Genomic DNA, 18,697 nt, shown 5'->3' on the forward strand with positions numbered 1-18,697 from the left:
ACTCATTGATGTGGCCAAACCTTTTTCTCTGTGTCACAGAATGTGTGGTGTACTGACCCCCTCATGTAAAGCTCTGCTGTTACGTGAATCCAAGATTCTTGTTCTAAACTTCTAAGTGCATGTTGAGTGCATGCATGTACATTACATGTATGTGAAAGGTACTAGGATTCTGTGTGTGTTGAGAGTCTGAGCACTGGGACCAGTGGGATCCACTTTGCATGTCCCTGGTTCATCATGGCACCAGATCGCTACAGCTTCTCCGTATAGTGGAAGCGTATTGACTGCATTTCTATAGCTGGAAGGTGGAGATACAGACACTGACACTGAAGTGAGGAAGGAGACAAGGCTTCCCTTAGAAATTCTATGAAATCTTGTTAGAAAAGGACTGCTGATTAGATCTTATTGAGCACTGCCATTTGGTAGATGTTGGGGTGACTGGTGGGGCTGCAGTTTCTGTTATTCAAGAGGAGGACATTTCTAGGCACCTGGCTGCATGCACCTCACACTTACCTGTGCCCTTGCATCCCTGTTTTGAACATTCCTGCTTGGAGTCAGTCTCACCATCAACTTGTACAAAGTCTGTTTTAAGTAGCAGCCAGAAAGAGAAACCTTGAAACTTGAAAGAGAACCTGCCCAAATAGGTTCTGAAACCTCAGACCGCGGCTCCACATCTCCTGTCTAGAAATTGTGTATAACAGCAGGATCCGAACGAATCCACATTCAGTTCCACGTTCTTCATGACCAAGGAAGGAACAGCCAATCTCTTAGAGGAAAGGAAACATCACTAGAAGGCTCCATTTCTGCTAGAGGAGCTGAGGGTCTTGCTGAAGTGTCTTGAAGCCTGCCTGTCGGGGAGCCCAGTGTGTTCCCGGCGTGAGGAGAACACAGTAAAAGCTGACTTTGCTCAGAGGGTGACGCCTTGAGTAGCACATGTCTTGACAGCCCCGTCGCTCTGCATAGTTTACGTGTAAGCTGCGCTTAAGACACTACATGATCATTCACTCAGATTTCTCACCGAGAGACAGCTGCTGCTACTGTCGACCAAGGGAGAAGCCCCAGTTGGGATAGCAGCCAGAATCGCCATAAAGCAACCACTGCGAGGAGATTTGGCTAGAGGCCCCACCTACCACTCCAGGAACTTGCTGCAGCCTGTAAGGAGGACTACCACTGTTGGGACTGGGCGTTGCTGGGCACACCTCCTCAATGGTTACCTCTGACACCATAGTTCTAAATGAGGATGCTTGTTTGGACTACACCTGGAAGGAGCTGCTGCAGGAGGGTGGAAACCAGCAGAAGCAAATGTGGGACCTAGCCTACATCAGGGACTGGAGACTGAATGCATGCAGACGGGTCTGCTGCGGCGGTGATCACTAAGCGTTTTGCTAAGTAGAGGTACAAAGAAATTCCACATGAGCTGCATAATTCACCTACGAGTGAAACAAATCTATCTGTTCTTGTACTCAACCCGTGCCTTAAACCTGCAGGGTGCTGGGAACTATAGATACAGAGTCTCAACAATAGCGTGAGAAATCTGCCATATGCCATTGTTCCGCCCAGAACAGGCTCTGACACCATAGGTATTCTGATATAGACTTGTTGCTGTTCACTCATAATGAGGATTACAATTATCATTCATTATATTGGCAGGTTCTTGGTGCATCACTTACATCTAAGGACATTTGAATTCTGATGAGATGTTCCATTTTGCACTGCCACAAATGCTGAGCTCATACAAGGAGGTTTGATGATGTCAGAATTTTTTAATTCCTGTAACTGGGTAAATTGTGAAACTTGCTCAGGCGACTGCACGATGACAGGTCGTTTATTCAGCCTCTGATGGGCCAGGAAAGATCTCTGGCATGGCTCCGGAGAGGGTGCAACCCTTAATTGATTCCCAAATAGCAAATTCCAGCAGTTTTTCCATTTTTACCTCAGCACACAACAATTACACATGTGCACGAGGCTTCCTTATGACATGGAGTCAGACTCGGTGCGGGGCTCTCCAGAATGGAAGCGCAGGCTAAGTGGTCCTTTCTTTTTATAAGGCAACTCTATTTTCTAGAGGAAGGACAGGACTTTTTACCTGATGCCTGCCAGGTCGAGATTCCTACTTGGCTCTTCTATGTTTTAAATTGGCTTATCAGTCCCCTTCAAACATGTTCTTCATTTCATCCATGTGAACATGGATGACACACACTTCTTTATAGAGTAGAACATGCGTTTAGAGAGTGTGTTGCATATGAGTGTGGCTACCCAGGAGTCCATTTTAATTTCTCGAACCAGTAGTACACAAGATGGAGACTAGAGAGAGCCAAGACAGCTATGTGAATGCAGAGCTCCGCCAAAGCAATCCTGAGGACTTTGTAGCGGATCACACTGCCGGGCACAGGTGCTCGCAAACATTTTCCAGGAGGCCCAAAAGTATGGTTTGTGGTGTAACTGATGGCTGTATTGATGCCAGCACGGTGAGGGCAAGGGGCTGGGGAGGTGAATGGTGAACACAGGGGAAGCAAAGTATGTCAATAGTGTGCACAGTGGGTCGTATAGTTATTTTGAGGGACTTGTTCCACACTTCCCTCTAAATGAAGCCCCTAGTCTCTAGAAAAGTCATAGATTTGACAATACTGTTTTATACTGTGTCTACGCCGCAATCCCTCTACCGCAGCCCGAGGGGAGCCTTCTCTGCTTGCTGTTGTTACCTTTGGTGAGTCAAGTGTACAAAGGAAATAACTTGGTTAGTGAAATGAAATAGAATTGTAGGCCTTGCAATCTTCTTGTGTCTGTAGTCTCTTATTTGCAAACATTAGGAGTGCTTAGAAGCAGGGATCAAACCTGGAATCAATACAGCTTCTATACTTGAGAAACTGTGAGATTGTAGGCCATTGTTTTTATTTCACTATGCTGCGTTTTTCTTCATTATCACATATGAGAACACACTGAAATATGAGTTCAGGATGTGTGCAGTACAAAACATCTTGTGTTAGATTGAATAAACTACTATGTTATATGTATAATAATAACCTAGACCACATTGAGGGTACACACAACAACTGACTGGTCTCTTGGCCCACTAATGGCATAGTTGTCAGGCTGGTGAAGGGGCATGAATATTTTCAAATTAATAATGAACTATCACTTTTAAAAAATGCATTTAAATGCAGCGATACACACTTTTTTTTAAATTTTCAAGGGTTTTTATCATATGTTTACCTGTTTGTTGGCTTTATTATATGTTTACAGGTTTGTTGCCTTTATCATATGTTCACATGTTTGTTGCACAATGTCTTTAAAATTAAGGTGTTTCTGAAGATAAGTGGTGTAGGCCACCTTCTTTGCTTCTTTCCCTTTTACTCCAGTTAATGTGTAAATAAATACTTACTAGTTTGCAGCACATGTAAAGGTCAGGAGGAATGCATGAGGCCCATGGTTCATACTTTGTGTATCCCTTTTTGTAGGTTGGAGGGGAGGAGACAGAGGGAGGGTCCTTTTGAAGTGTATCAAAATTCCCCCACCCTTTCCAGCTCCATTGTCACTTTGAAGTGTTACCCCCCGCCCGAATCAGATTAAGTAGCAGTTGAATGAGGAAGTCTCTCCTACTTGTGTGCTTTTATTGTGAGTCTCTACTGCAGGAGACTCCCAATTCCACCTCACTGTCCTGCGGACATTGTACAACAATGTCTGTGGCTGGATCAGACTCAGAGGAATAACCGTGGGTCAGAAACTACCTGAAACTGGTCCTATAGTGGACTTGTGAATCCCCAAACTATGACTGCAGACATGGTATTAGTATGGGAGCAGAAACTGTAAGCCAATATGACAAGATTGTTGTATCAGAATCTTGGATCCCACCGCAGTGCAACAGAGAAACTCTTGTGCTCTAGGGTGAGAGAATTAACTGCCTCTTAACTAGGTCGGGTGGAGTTCACGGAGTTCTGCTATGCAGAACTCCGTGAAGTGACAAAAAAACTTTGCAAAGATACGCAGAGTTCTGCTAGCGGCGGAGTGCGTTACCTCGCGCTGTTAGCACTGATTTTTAGCGCCGGGTATCAGTCCTGCGCTGTAAAATCAGCACAAATGGCATCATGTGCATCGCAAGAGGGCGCTGCTTCTTTCTGCCACTAGAGTAAAAGTTCTACTGGAGTGGCAGCTTGCTTAATGCGAACAGAAGGATTCTCAAAGCGAGCGGTAGTGACATCCGCGACTGCCTGTGTTGAGAAATCTCGCTGGGAAGCGGTCTAACGTTGGATTTTCCTTGCTCACCAACTTACCATTGGTGAGCGCAAGTGAGGAAAATACTCCGCTCTGAAGGGTTTTTGGGAAATCAGCGAGCTCCACAGAGTGCAAAAAAAGTCTGCAAACTTCGTGAACGGAGCAGAGTTCACTGCTCAGCCCTACACTTAACCTGGAGAGTTTCCCAAAGGAGCTACCTTGGGCTATCTTGAATGAAGGAGCTGATTGGCTACTTAGGAGGGGTATTAAAGGTGTTCTTAGACAACGAAGATGCCACATAGAAGGGGGTGCTGTCAGCAGGTAAGGTAGGATGAACTGAAGCTGCCAAATGTAACTCAGAAGCACCGGCAGTACTAGACTATAAGACCCTAGGACAAGAGTATCCCAATAGCTCCTAAGCCAAAGTGCCTGTGGGTATGGGGCACCCTGAAAAAGTAGTAACGTACCTCACAGGTTTCCTACCAAAAAAGACATAGAACCTGTGACGGGTTAGCCTTGAGAGACCATGACCATATTCTGCAGTCTCTCCTGAAGTATTGAAGTACCAAGGGGGGTATTGCACCAGGTCAGGATTGCTCCACTGAGTTGGTGGGGGTATCACCTTACACTCCTTCATCACAACTACAGTGTGGGGTAGGATCTTTGCTTTGTAATAGGGGTGGACTCGTGTGTGGGCTTTAGGAAGATCTCCCTGTGAAGATTCACCGAACCACAAGCAGCTCAATCCGAGTGCGGGTTCAGGGCCGGCTCTAGGTTCATGGTGGCCCTGGGCAGGGAGCGTAGGTAGGGGGCCCAGAAGAGGGGGTCCGGGCGGGGCGGGGCGGAGCGGAGCGCGGAGGCCAGTAAAGAGGGGAGGGGGTCAGGGAGTTTAGAAGTGGAACAGAGCCGGAGGCCGCCAAATCCCTGCCAGGGGCCACCACGCAAATATGTATCCATCCTCAGAGGATTAATATATTAAGGATATATATTGGCGTGGTGGCCCCTGGGGTTTGGTGGCCCTGTGCAGGTGCACAGCTTGCACATGCCTAGAGCCGGCCCTGGCGGGTTCTTCACAACTAGTGGTAGCGCTGCTGGACATTAATCCAACCAGATCGTGTGCATATGACATGGACTGTAGCAATGTAGTCTGGGCCAGGGCATAGTCGGCACAATCCTGCTTGATGCGTGGTGTGAGGATACACACCACCCGGAGCAGTACCATAAAGAGCAACCCACGAACATTACCCACTAATTTCCTCAAGATGGCAACCATCTTGCTTTCATTGTGAAACTATTATCTACTTGTCCTAGTGTAGCAGTATAGGCTGCATCCAAACCACAAAATCTGTCATCTAATTACTGTGTACCAGTTGAAGTGGCCTGTGATGATTATGTACAGCACTGTGTTGTGTGCTCAATTTTAGTACTCTTTCTTATCTAATTAAAAGTAGTGGTTGGAACCTCATTTATTAGTTTCATTTAATGTTTCATTAAGTTCTGAGTTTCTAACCCCAACCTCCATCCACGAATAAGCCTTGGACTGCTCGACTTGACCACGCTGATCGTGAAGTGCAAAAGGGGTCTATTTGGTGATCCGCTTTGGGCTCAATAGTAGAATAAAGTTCATGACACCAGTAATAAAAAGCTCTGCTTTTTACAATCTGGTCCCAGTAACACTAGTTTACCCTGTGAATTTCAAAAGAAATTCCCCAAGACTCTGCTCCTAAATGTTCTGCTTATAAGACACTCACGTATCTGAAAAACTAGTGTGTACCAGTGTGTGTTTCATATGGGACAAGCACAAACAATCTCCAATCAGGAACTGCTCGCTAGATGCAAGCAAGAGAGCATGGACACTATTATTAGGAGAAAAAGACGGAGAGGGATAGGACAGACAATCAGAAGAGAACACGCCTCCAACACAGGAACAGCTCTCCACTGGACCCCAGAAGGCAAGCAGAAGACAGGAAGGCCTGGAGATGAACTGCGAAACCAGAAATGAAGACCCTGAAGCACAGCTGGGGCATATACAGAAACTTGTCCAAGACAGCCAGAAGTGGAGGTCCTTCATTGCTAGTCACCATTATGGGGAGTAAGTAGGTCTGATGCTAATATCCTACTCACAAGTCATGTGCTTATCTGAATTACTAGTGTATACCAGTATGTGTTTCATCTGGGATGCAACCAAAAAGGACGAGGCAATATACTAATGTTCCTACGTGCACTACACAAAAGGTAGGGGCAATGTCGTGCCAATCCATGCTCTAAACTGCCATGATGTATGTGTGGAGCAGTTTAGTAGGGTGATCAATGTGTGGGTCTGTTTGTAGAAAGTGCACCTGGTGATCAAGCACCTTCTATCCTTAATCAAGGGCCCGATTTGAGATTCACAATTGGACAATACCACCAACTGCTATGCGTTTGCACAACAAAAATGGATGGGAAGTTTAGAGAAATATATCCATTCTCAGTGCATTTGATCATGTTATGGAGTTTGGGACTTCACTGATATCTTCCACACTTTACTCCTCATTTAAGAATGTCATAAGCACTAAGATGACAGCAATGTACTCTTCAATCCACTATCTATGCCACAGGCCTTTGAAGACCCAAATCCACTCCAATGCATGCAAGCTTGACATGAACACTGAAGAGGCAATGCTGTGATCCTCTCTCTACTGAGCATGCCACGGGGACCAAGGAGACACAGATCCACTCCACTGCATTAGTACTGCAGAGGTAATGATGTACTCCACAGTCTGCTAACCATTCCATGGGAACTGCACTGGTATTTTCCATTGCCTCTGAGGATGTCAAGCATTTGGGATACAGTGGTGCAATCCAGACTTTACTAAACAGGCCAAAGGCACTGGGGAGAGACAAATACACTCCTTTGTCTGTGACGTTGTCATGAACACTAGCAAGACCACGGTTTATGCACACCACACTCTAATGAACATGACAAGGTGGATAGGGTTAAATGGAGCTTGTAAAATTGACTCAGCTCCCCTGCTTTGTCAAACATATAAAGAAATGTGGTTAGTAGAGTGATCTATGTATGATGGTGGCAAATGGGTGAATGAACATAGCTCTTATCACAGCAGTTTAGGCATCTGCCTATATATGTTTGTCTTTTGTACCCTGCACACCTACCACCTACTTTCTGATTCATGAAAAAATCAATGTGAACTCACAAGATTGTCAGGTCCCATTATGAGTGGCCTATACAAACATGTATGACACAGTTACCTGACTGGTTTTGGATTATAAACACCATGTTCAGATCTCAATGACTGGTTATAAAGGGTACAGAGACAAACATGTCTGGCCTGTTTTAGAAGTGTATCCGGACTAGGCCTGAGAGCTTTTACTGGGAGCCCTGGATTGAATTCTTGTGATGTGGCTTACCTAGAGGAGGCTGGAAAAAAGAATGTTCTATCTTGATACATTTCTAAAGAGTGTTCAGACATTTCTGAGCTGGACATTGCAGCAATTCTTAACAGGTCAAGTGTCTGCTTCCATTCTGATGATGTCACAGTTCGTGAATAGGCAGTAAAGGATCAGAAAAGCATTTAGAAGACACATCACCAACCTCGAAACAGCTAGAACCCCACTCCACACTAGACCTGTAGCACATCATGCCAAGGCACCACAGAGGGGATGGGAGGTGTACATTTAGAACACAGCTTGGTGCCCTCAATGCCTCTACATTTTGGGTGAGAGGAGGTATCCCTTTGCAGAATGCTTCCTTCACCTGCTGGGGGCCGAAAGGTTCCTCTCCTCTTGATACCACCGCCTCCTTTGCTGCTCTTCTCATCGCTGTCAAATGCTTCGGAAGCACCTCCCTCATCCCGGAGTAGGCTTTCGGTGTCAGTAGAGAAGCAGCTGCTGTCGGAAAGCCTGGGGATGAGATCCACGGGCATCCTCCAGGTTATTCGGCGCAGGTCCAGTTCCTCACCCAACAGCTGCACGTGATTCCACCGGTAGCCTTTTGGAACAAGTCAAGCACTAGTGTTGGCAAAGTCTGCAGGCTTATGAAGAGGAACCCACCACCGACAATGCATTTGTAGCTGAATGTCTTTAGGAATGTCAGCAGTAAACATTCTGCATGCTGGATACAGGTGCCACCATGCTACCTATTCCCACCTCACTCAGCCATGATATTTTGATAAAGGGGTCTGCGACACAGATGCTGTGTGGGTCTACAGTTACCAAAGCCATGTTACAGCTCTTACACCATGGACATCGACCCTTTAAACCCTACCACCACACATTCCCCAAGGTTTAAATCTTCACCAAGTACCTTAATGTGTGCTCATGCTTTTAACGTATTACTGAGATATTAGATGAAAAAAATCTGTGGAATGCTTGAATAGATCTCAGCCACTGGTAATTACTTGGGGCGTTTTCCTATCCAGTGCTGCTACCTCAATGTGCCACAACAGATAGGGGCCAACCTCGTGCAAACCAGACTTGGTCGCTGTCCAATAGAAATAGTCCAGCCTGAACATGCAGGCCAAGTCCTTGCTGAATAGGAACAAAAGCAACGCAACAGCCGAAACCTGTCTGCGTACTTGTGTTCCTGTTGAGACTTGGCCTGGTTGCTTGGCTTGGACTACCCTTTTTGGGACAAGTTCAAGACTTATTTGCCTGTTGCTGATTCTTCTCTGCAATGACTGAGATTCATTTTAGCCTCCCCCCGCCCCCACCACTTTTTGTGCTGTCTAAGTGAGTGTCCCTCAGTGAGAGGAGTATGACCAGACTTGGATCCTGATCTCTTTGTGCTACAGGATTCAAGCTAAACCTTACTGTTGTAGCCCAACAGGGCCAAAACTAGTCAGGAGGTGTGTGTGTTCCAATTTAGAGGGGTAATGGCCTCATGGTATGTTGTGGGCAGTCCCTTGTGGGGCAAGTTCAAGACAAATTTATTTTGGGTGGTCTTTATTGCCAATGTAAAGTACTCTATACATGACAAAGGCAAATCCCATGATTTGCTGCTCCTCATACTCAAATGCCTCATTGGCTGATGTCCCACGGAACACAAGACCTTTTTAAGCCACAAATTTATCCTCAGGGTTGCATCTCTTCTAATTCTTTAATCTAACACAATACACAGAAAATATTTCAGCCCCCTGCACCTGTCTTATAACCTGAAGCACCATGGACAGAAAAGGCCCTTATGCCAGGAGCCTTCCACTAGACTTTGAAAACCTTGCTCAATGTACCACTTGCCCTTCAAGGGCCCTTGGATGGTTTGAGTGGTTTAGTGGACTAATGCATCCACTGCAGCAATCTGTGTTTGAACTCATTGTCACGATTCAGATCCTGACAGGTTCACTCAGCCTTTCATCCTCCTAAGCTCGGGAAAATGAATACCATTCAGTTGGGTAACAATAAACAGTTGTTATTTTAGTGCCAAGATACCCTTCAAGGTGAACATCGCACTTTACAAATACATGTCATGTTAAATCCTTCTGAGTTTTTAGACATTAAGGGGTCTAATCACAAACTGCATTTTGTAGTGTCTGAAGTAGTCTACGGTAGTACTACTCACATGTAACAAAAAGCTATTCACTAAGCTATGGGCAGAGATCTCCACTTCTCCTATCATTCTATGTGGAGATCTTCACCAAAGTGGCGGAGATCTCTGCACATATATGTATATGTATATGTTTCTTATTGTAACTGCTGGAGGGACCAGGGGAGTGTTTGAAAAATGGGTAATACGGATTAAAAAATAGGAGGGGTTTAGTGAGGAGAAAATATATGTGTGTGTGTGTATGTAGACAATACACTTTGAGGTTTGTTGTTTTGTTGCACACATATATATTGTGCATATATATCTATACACAGACATTAAATGCTATTATGCTAAATGTTTTACATTTCACTAAGAAATATTTATCAAATAAATTATTTGACAATATTATTTTGTATAAAATTATTTTAATATTTGTTTTACTGAACAAATAATCTTTTTAAAGTTTTCTAAACTTAACATTGGGAGAATGCTGCCCCTGTATGGAGCTCTGCCTAGGTGTGAAAAGTTACTTGCAGTATTTTTACACTTGTAAATTTACTCTTGCATGTCTTTACCTCCCTGGTTCCAAGGGGTTGAGAATTGTAAGTTTACACTTGGGTGTAAATCTACATGTGGAAATGGTGAATAGCAGAAAAGTGTATAAGCACAAAAGTGTAGATTTAGACCTAAGTGCAAGAGTGAATTCACACAGGATTATATATACACACCTACATTTACCTTTGGGACTAAGAGCCTAATCGTTATGCCTTTTTGAGTGTCCACAATGCCAAAAGAGCTTGCAAGCTAGTGACAATGCTGCATGCATCTCTGCCCCACTCGACCTCCCACTACAGTAGACTCTTCCTTCGGTTTGCTCAGCCTCACCCCAGTAGCCTCTTCCAAAGCTTTCTTGTGCTTTGTAGAATTTTGGTCATCCGGGAACATGTTCTGGCTTGGGTGTCAGATGCAGGTTTGTTGAGCCTTACCTGACCTGAGACCGCAATGGCGCAAGTCCCAGGCATGTTATCATGTTATACTCTGGATCTCACCTAGCACACACATACTGAGTATCAGCCCTTCAAACCAGGTATATACACATGTGAGAACACCAGACAACACTGGTCCCAACTATCAGTGCAACATTGCTTTTAAGGCACTTAATGCCAGGCTCTATGTTTGGTGATCACAGATGGTTTGTAATATACTAACCAGAGGATTGAGAGGACTGTTGCAATAGGACAGTAGTGGCAATCCATTTTCTGCTGCCTGCCCTATTCTCATCAAGTATCCAAGAAATGACAAAACCCTCTCATGTAATGGCGTGACTCAGCCATGCCCAAATAACCTCATTCTAGTCGTGCTCTTCTGTAGTGAGTGGCTAGTTTGATCATTTTGCCAGGGGGTGATTTTGGTTTCCAGTATGATCCTGCCCGTATGCCCTTTGCAACTTCACCGCTATTCCCAGGAACGTGCTGATGTGAAAAATGTATTCTTTTGAGAGGGATACTACACTACGGTTTAGAACCGCGGAACCAATCTATGTACTAATAGGTTGGTTCTTAACAATCTGGATCGCAATGAATTGTAATTCAACCAAGGTAGCAAATTGTGATTCACAATTGAGGCCATCGCAGGGAGGAAACCACAATATCTGTGATTTATTTTAAGATGCAGTCCGTTTTCCTTAATGGAGACAGGACTGTTTAAAAAGAAAAGTTATTTTTTTGTTTAACAGTTGGCATTGGTCCTGTAGACCACTGCCTACTCTTCCAAGGTTCTTTTTTTGCATTCGCTAATGGAAAGCGGTTCCATTTGGATCCCTTCCCCTTTGTGAATGGGTTACTACCGCCTTTGAGGTGTCAGTAAAATATCATATTTTTGTGACCGAATATAAGACGCGAAACTTTAATTCATTGGTATTTGGAAAAGATGCCTAAAACATGCCCCTTCAATGTACTGAATTTCCTGATTTCCAACAAAGGATTACTATATAAGAAAAAAGCATTTTAAGTGTCATAAACGCTGAAGTGGACAGTTGGTGACTGTTAAAATGTTTAGTACATCTGGCCCATGATTTTGGTGGCATGCAACCTTGATGCTTGCACTAGTGGGTATCCCCTCATATTACATATGTCCATTCTACTAGCATGGTGGTTGAAATAGTGCCCTATAAAAATGTTGTGGACAGAATATTGACCACCAAAATATTGTGAAGGTAAGTATAAATAGAAATATATATATATATATATATATATATATATATATATATATATATATATATATATATATATATATATATATAAAATATATATTTATATTTATATATATATATATATTTATATACACACACACACACACACATATATATAGATATATACACACATATATATATGTACACACACATATATGTATGTATGTATATATACATATATAAGTGTGTGTGTGTGTGTCTGTGTGTGTGTTTGTAACAAGGATCACTACACTGGACTCACTCCACATTGATGAATTGATGATGTATCATAGAGGTATATAGATGTGGAGTTCAGAATAGTAAATCTATACATACCTATATATAATTATCTTCACAATAGTTTGGTTCTCGATATTTAGCCTAGAACATTTGTGTAGGACACTATTTCTGTCTTTGGAATTCTGACATACAACCATATGTCCAGTGAGCAGGACATTCCTTGAGGAAACATTTTTAAATCATAGGTATTACAAGAGTTTTATGGTTCATATCGAATATACCTATCCAGATTTAACGAATAGCACTGGTAGCACTTTTAGTAGCATCAAAAACACAGTCAAGGATGGGCCAAGTGCTGTGACAGGGTACCCTCAGCTCTGCTAAAAAAATGTTTGCTTTTCAGATACAAAACAGCAACTTGAAGCTAATATCACTCCTCTCCAGGGGTAACTGCATTTTACACATCAGAGAGTTTATACATTTATGTTACAGCATAGGTTAGTGTATAGTAAGTATTGTATCACTTCAGCCTAAGTAGAATTGTTTGACCATGAAAAACTACTTTGCTACGGATGGATTTCTTAAAATTCTTTAAACTCAAACTAACCTAAACTTGTTTCAGACTAGTTCATGCAGGAAAAGGCAAGCTGGCTAATAAGTCCCAGTGGCCTGTCCACCTCTAGTTGCAAAAACACATTGATTAGGCAAAGCATTTCTGAAAGGTGGGAGAGTTTGGCTGGTAATTTAAGGTATCTGACACTTATTCTATGTGGCTGAATTGCAATCTTTAAAGGGTTCTTTTGTTAAATGCTTTGTCAGTCTTGGTTGGGTTTGAGGAATGAGTACAATTATTAGAGAGTTCAAGAAGCCAATCGAGGATAACAAAATAGCAGGCCTTAGATACACAGCTTTCAAAATAAAACTCAAGGTACAGATATCTCAGGCTGTAGCCCTGAAGCTCAGAGTGAAGTCTGAAGGTACAAAGCACAAACTGAAGCTCAGAGTTTCGGAGCTCAGACAATATCGACAAGAGGTTTTGGGCTCTTAGAACCCGAAAACTGACTGAACTGCGAATAAGAGCTCACAAACTGGAGCAGAGGAATTGGGAGATGTATTAATGGGGCTCTAGAGCTGCGGCTCTAGGCTTAAGAGCTTTTATGTAGCAGCACTGAATGTCAAAGCTCTCCTACTACTACCCGACTGTTGATTTCGATGCTCTAAAGCCACTGACCTGATTACCAGAACTTTCAAACTGGGGCTGAGATTCACACATTGCAGAACTTCAGCCGCAGGAGGTAGGATATCACAAACTGGAACCTCATATTTAGAACATAGTTCTAGAATAGCATCTCTAGTCAGACACACAGGGGTTATATATGGAAGTGCAGGGCAGGGAACAGATGCAAAGAGTGTTGATGCCAGACCTCAAATATATTTTAATTTCAATGAGAAACAGTTACCTACTTGTAAATCCTGGTTATTCATCAAAGGGTTATTCAGTAAATTCAGGAGCCCTCATACTCCTGACCACTGCAAATCTGTTTATGTGTGGGGTATCAGAGTATATTTTAATAGAGGGAAAACTGTATTTTTAAATAATAAATAAATGAGCCCACTGGGTTCTCTTTCCCACCCCTAATTAGAAATGAAACATAAAATAAAAAAGCAGATAGGTAGCTAACCTTGAAGCAAAGAAAATTGAGGCGCAGCTAGAATGCTGTCAGCATTTCCTGGAACCCACGATAAATGAAGCGAACAGTTAACACCCCCATGCATTTTGAAAAGCAACTTTAGGAAGGATCTTGGTGGCAGTTCCCTTGCAAACCCCTGTAGAGCTCAGCAGGTTGCTTAGGAGTACAAGAGAGAATACCACAATGGATATCCAAGATTACAAGTAACCTTTTCATTTCCGTCAAGGAATATTTATTGCCATTCATGAGGTCTGCACAGAATGGCAAGTTGGGCTGAGATTCTGAACTTCAGACACTTGCTAAAATAAGCCCCGACTGCTTCAGCTCACTACCTCTGGAGAGTTAAGTGCCAACATTGAGTACATGTGTTATCCAGAGTGAAGTGCCCAGAATTAAGTCATTCAGTAAACTAGGCCATTTTTACCAACTACAGTTGCTCTAGTTAGCTACTAGCTAAGTATATATCTTTAAACTAGTCTTAAAGTGCATCCACAAACTTTAACTTAAAAACTACTGCCATCTAATACATTTACCCACTTTGCTGGCTCCTGGCACCCATATTCAACCTGTCTCCGCCCCATCTTTCCTAGACCTTTTCTAATGTATATCACCCACCATATCTTCAGCCATACTGCCGAACATATCTTTCCAAGCCTATTAGATTTTGTACTAGTAATTTTCTATATACAGCATTTCATTCATGCATGCAATTGTTTTTGATAAACACCTTTTGTTATTGTGTTAAATGTTTTCTTTCCTCTTATATTTCTATAATTCTTACAAAATCTGTAAATAGGTTTGCTTTGTAAGTGCTAGAATTTATCTAAATGATAACCCATGCAAAATTGACATAAAAGACTTTTTGGACTGGCTCAATCATCGTATTAAAACGCATCGGTAAGCATTGCCCATTGTTTTACAATTACAGTCTAAGAATCATATGGACACACTGAGGTCTTTATAGCTCATAGGGATGGAATACATAGGTGTGTACTGCAGAAACAAAGCCTCTCTTTGAAACTGTTTGCATACAGTACAGATTTCTGAACAAGCTGCATCAGCCTAGAGGTTTGCACAATATTGAATACTTTTTATTTCAGCCCAATATAATCTGGTTTTATCTGGGGCCAACTACTGGATCTAACAGGGTCTTCATATGCTGTGCAGGGAGTGACAATGGTACGTACCGGTTTCATCAGAGACACTGGGCCGCTTGCTTCCAGTGGGGGAGCGAATGACATCATCGCTGTACATCAGGTACATGTCAAACTCGTCGTCTTCCTCGGAAGTGATGATGGGCACATCAGGGATGATAGGAACTGCAGAGAAAAGAGAGATGTGAATGCTACCCATAGTCATGTGGTGATCAATCATAGCAACTTACATCTTTTGATTACACAGTCGTCCGGTAATGGGACTCCTCACCGAAAGGGTAAGACATTATTATTTAAAGAACTCACACACAGTTTAAGAGTAAATGCAAATATTCTTCAATTTAGCTAAGCATTTTGTTGATAGTATCTGCTATTGTGGCAAATCGTTTATTTAGTTGTGAAAGGAATTCAAATTGTGTAAGTGTTTACTGTATATGAGGTGTTGTTCATCATTCATTTCAATTTCCGACTTCACGGCTGTGGGGACTGAAATGAAATGTCAAAGCACTTGCTCATGCCATAGCTATTATTGGTGCCGCAGGTGCAATGGCACCGGGGATCAGAACCCTGAGAGACCCATTGAACCATAATATCTGCTGTGTTTTACTACCCTACTAGTAGGCAAAAGGGTCAAGTGCACCTACAGAAAAAAGTAACAACAATGTGCTCCAAGTTTGCTCCCTCTTATACAAACTTTTTCATGGGGTTTTATGAGAGGGGGCATACCTGGACTGGTCTCTGGGAAGAGTGTGACAATCTTGTGAAATGGGGACATTATCTTTATGATTTGGAAAGGTATTGTTGAAGATTTGAAAACCTTTCATAGACATTTAAACAATAACAGATTTAATATCACCTTAAGTCTTGAATACAGTCAAACCAATATTTGTTTTCTATATTTGGAGTTGTATGAAGGGAGACTTGTATCTAGATTATTTAGGAAGCCAACATCAAAAAATGCCATTTTACATGCTTGATCATGTCACTTAAAGAAACAGATTAACAATATTCCTTATGGAGAATTTTTAAGAACCAAGAGGAATTTCAGTATGCAGCACGAATATGAGAAACGTGCATTGGAAATCACCAAGAGATTTCTTCAGAGAGGGTATTATGCTAAGGTTTTGAATTCAGCTAGAGAGAGTAAAGATGAATTGTTGAAAGAAAAAGTGAAAAGATCGAGTACTAATAAAGTGATATCAGGTTCATCACAACATATAGCAATAGTAACAGTATAATCTACAGGAGTCTTCTGATGCATTGGGAGGTTCTCTCCCTTGATCCAGAAATTTCTAGATTCTTACTGCAAAAAACATTGGTCATTTTTAAGAAAGCACCTACATCGAAAACCTTATTAAGTCTTAGCAATACAATTGAGTATAAGGAATATTCTGAAAAGTCTTCTGATGCACAAAGATGGTTACCTGAGAAACCAAGTGGCTGTTATAAGTGCAGAAACTGCATATGTTGCAAATATGTATTGGACAACAAGAACAGCTTTACTGGTGTTAGCAACCAATATAAATTGGAGATTTTGTCATTTATGAAATGTAGCACTTTGAATTGTGTATATTTGTGTATATTTGTTAGTGTGTATTTGTAAGATACATTATGTTGGTTGTGCAACAATGAAACTGAGGGAGAGATGGGAAGAACACACTGTAACAATTTAAAAACAATGATTTGAAATATGGCGGTACATTTCAAGGAGGAGCATTCTGTGTTAGCCTCAGATAAGACTCGATTTTTTGCCATTGAACACATTGGACCCGATTTCGATGTCAGGCAGAAAGCCTCAGACAGTCTGTCAGAGGTTTTCCGCTCAGCATTGAGAGTTTCCCTCCGACCACTGTATTAAGAAGATGCCGGCCAGAGGGAAAGCCGTGGGGGGATTATGCTCCTCTTCCAACTGGTTTACAGAGCCTGTCGGAAGAGGAACAGTATTGTAATCCCTTGAATGACGCCGTCGGGATTATAATGTCAGTCTCCATGTCACCTTTCCTACATAGAATGGCTGTCGGAAAGAGACTTTGGGGGCCCCAAGCAGGGCCCTCATTCCTCCTGATCCTCCGCTATGGGGGGCACCCATTGGGGCCCGTAAACATCCCTACACCGTGTGGCAGGCACCACATGGTGCATGCCACACGGTGCAGGGAAGTTTACAAACATCAATTTTTCAATGGAAGCTTGTGATGCATGCCTTTTCCGCACACCGCACAAGCTTCCATTGGAAAATGGATGTTTGCGACCATCTTATGGGCGTTTGCATCCTAATACTGCGGTCGGAGCCTCTGACTTAGGGCCAGGCGGTTCCAAACCGCCTGACATCATAATGAGGCCCTGTGTTGCTAGCAGAAGAGGTGGGAATGTGGAGGAAAGAGTCAGGGTGGGATAACTTCTGGATATATGAATTGGAAACAGTGCAATTGGTACTTAATTTGGATGGGGAGTTATATACGTTACTTTAAGAGTTAATTCAATACCTAATGAAAAATGGTTGGCCTTGTGTTACTGTGGAGGTCAATTTAACAACAAAAGTTTATACTCTATTGAGTAGGTACATAACTATTAGAACTCACAAAAACCTCAGCAGTTTCCTTTGCCTGTGGTGACGGTTTTTGATTATTTGTACATCTATAGTAGATATGGTATTGAGGAAATGATATGATACTATTAGGCTGCGAAAGTATAGGGTTTGAGTGCAGAGCACGGAGTCTATTTAATTTGATGATTAATTTGATTTGATTATCATGTACACCTTTTAGAAAAGAAAGAGAAGTTTTTCTGATCAGAATATTGTAAGATTGGGGTGGAGTTACAGGAGTATTGGAAGACATGGAAGATATTAGCAGTTTCCTCTGCCAGTGTTAGCATATTGTGATCATTTGTAGATCGATCAGAGATGTGGCATGGAGGAAATAGAATAGAGGTTTCCTTTACCTGTGGGAGCATTTTGTGGCTGTTTGTAAGATCAATCTGGGATGTGGTTTGAAGGAAATGGAATGATACTATCAAACCACGAAAGGATAGGACTTGAGTACAGAGCATGGAGTCTTTTTACTGTGAGGTTTAATTGTATTGGATTATTAAGTCTCTTTTCCAAAAGAAAGAAAATTCTTTAGGATCTGAATGCTGTTAGATTGTATTGAATCATGTCACAGAGACTTTGCTATATTTTTCTTATTTTAGTTTTAATTTAGAAGTTTTAAATATTTGCTGTTTGAAGCAATTATGGATGTGTAGCTTTAGGGGATTGGCACCACTAACATTATGGTCTTTGAAAATAGGATTTGAATACAACACAATTTCCTTCAATATGTTTAAATACATTTTAATAGAATAGAACTTGTTTGAGCTTCAGAAAAATGTATATCATGTTATGACCTTTTTGGGCGTGATATGTTCATAACAATTGGTTTTGTGTTGCAAATAGGAATAATTAGGCATGAGAATTAACTGGAAAAAGTCTCAGATTTATTTCCAGGGTGAGATCACTCTGAGAATGTTTGACGGGTAATTTTAAAACAGTATGTAAGAAGGGTTTGTTAGACTGCTCGGTTTATTCTGTTGTGGTCGGATTGGGACCTTGTCTGTTAGATGTGTAAAGGTAAGAAGCATGGTTCATTTGATGTGATTTGTGAGGGCATGCATT

General features: G+C 42.1%; 1 protein-coding gene across 7 annotated transcripts in view; it reads right to left on the bottom strand.

Moving 5' to 3' along the window:
• Window positions 1–18,697, bottom strand: part of ITGB4 (integrin subunit beta 4) — a 304,508-nt gene that overhangs the window by 36,176 nt on the left and 249,635 nt on the right. For 4 of the 7 annotated variants that reach the window (XM_086930742.1, XM_086930740.1, XM_086930739.1 and 1 more), the window contains exons 32-33: window positions 15,079–15,210; window positions 7,964–8,197 (exon numbers count right to left, since the gene is read on the bottom strand). In XM_086930742.1, the coding sequence (XP_086786868.1) occupies window positions 7,964–8,197; window positions 15,079–15,210 (366 nt within the window). The remainder of the gene's footprint in view (window positions 1–7,963; window positions 8,198–15,078; window positions 15,211–18,697) is intronic. The other 3 variants (XM_086930744.1, XM_086930743.1, XM_086930741.1) reach the window with 1 other exon arrangement.

This window comes from Lissotriton vulgaris, chromosome 7 (genome assembly GCF_964263255.1).
Source record: "Lissotriton vulgaris chromosome 7, aLisVul1.2, whole genome shotgun sequence".
Taxonomy (NCBI): Eukaryota; Metazoa; Chordata; class Amphibia; order Caudata; family Salamandridae; genus Lissotriton; species Lissotriton vulgaris.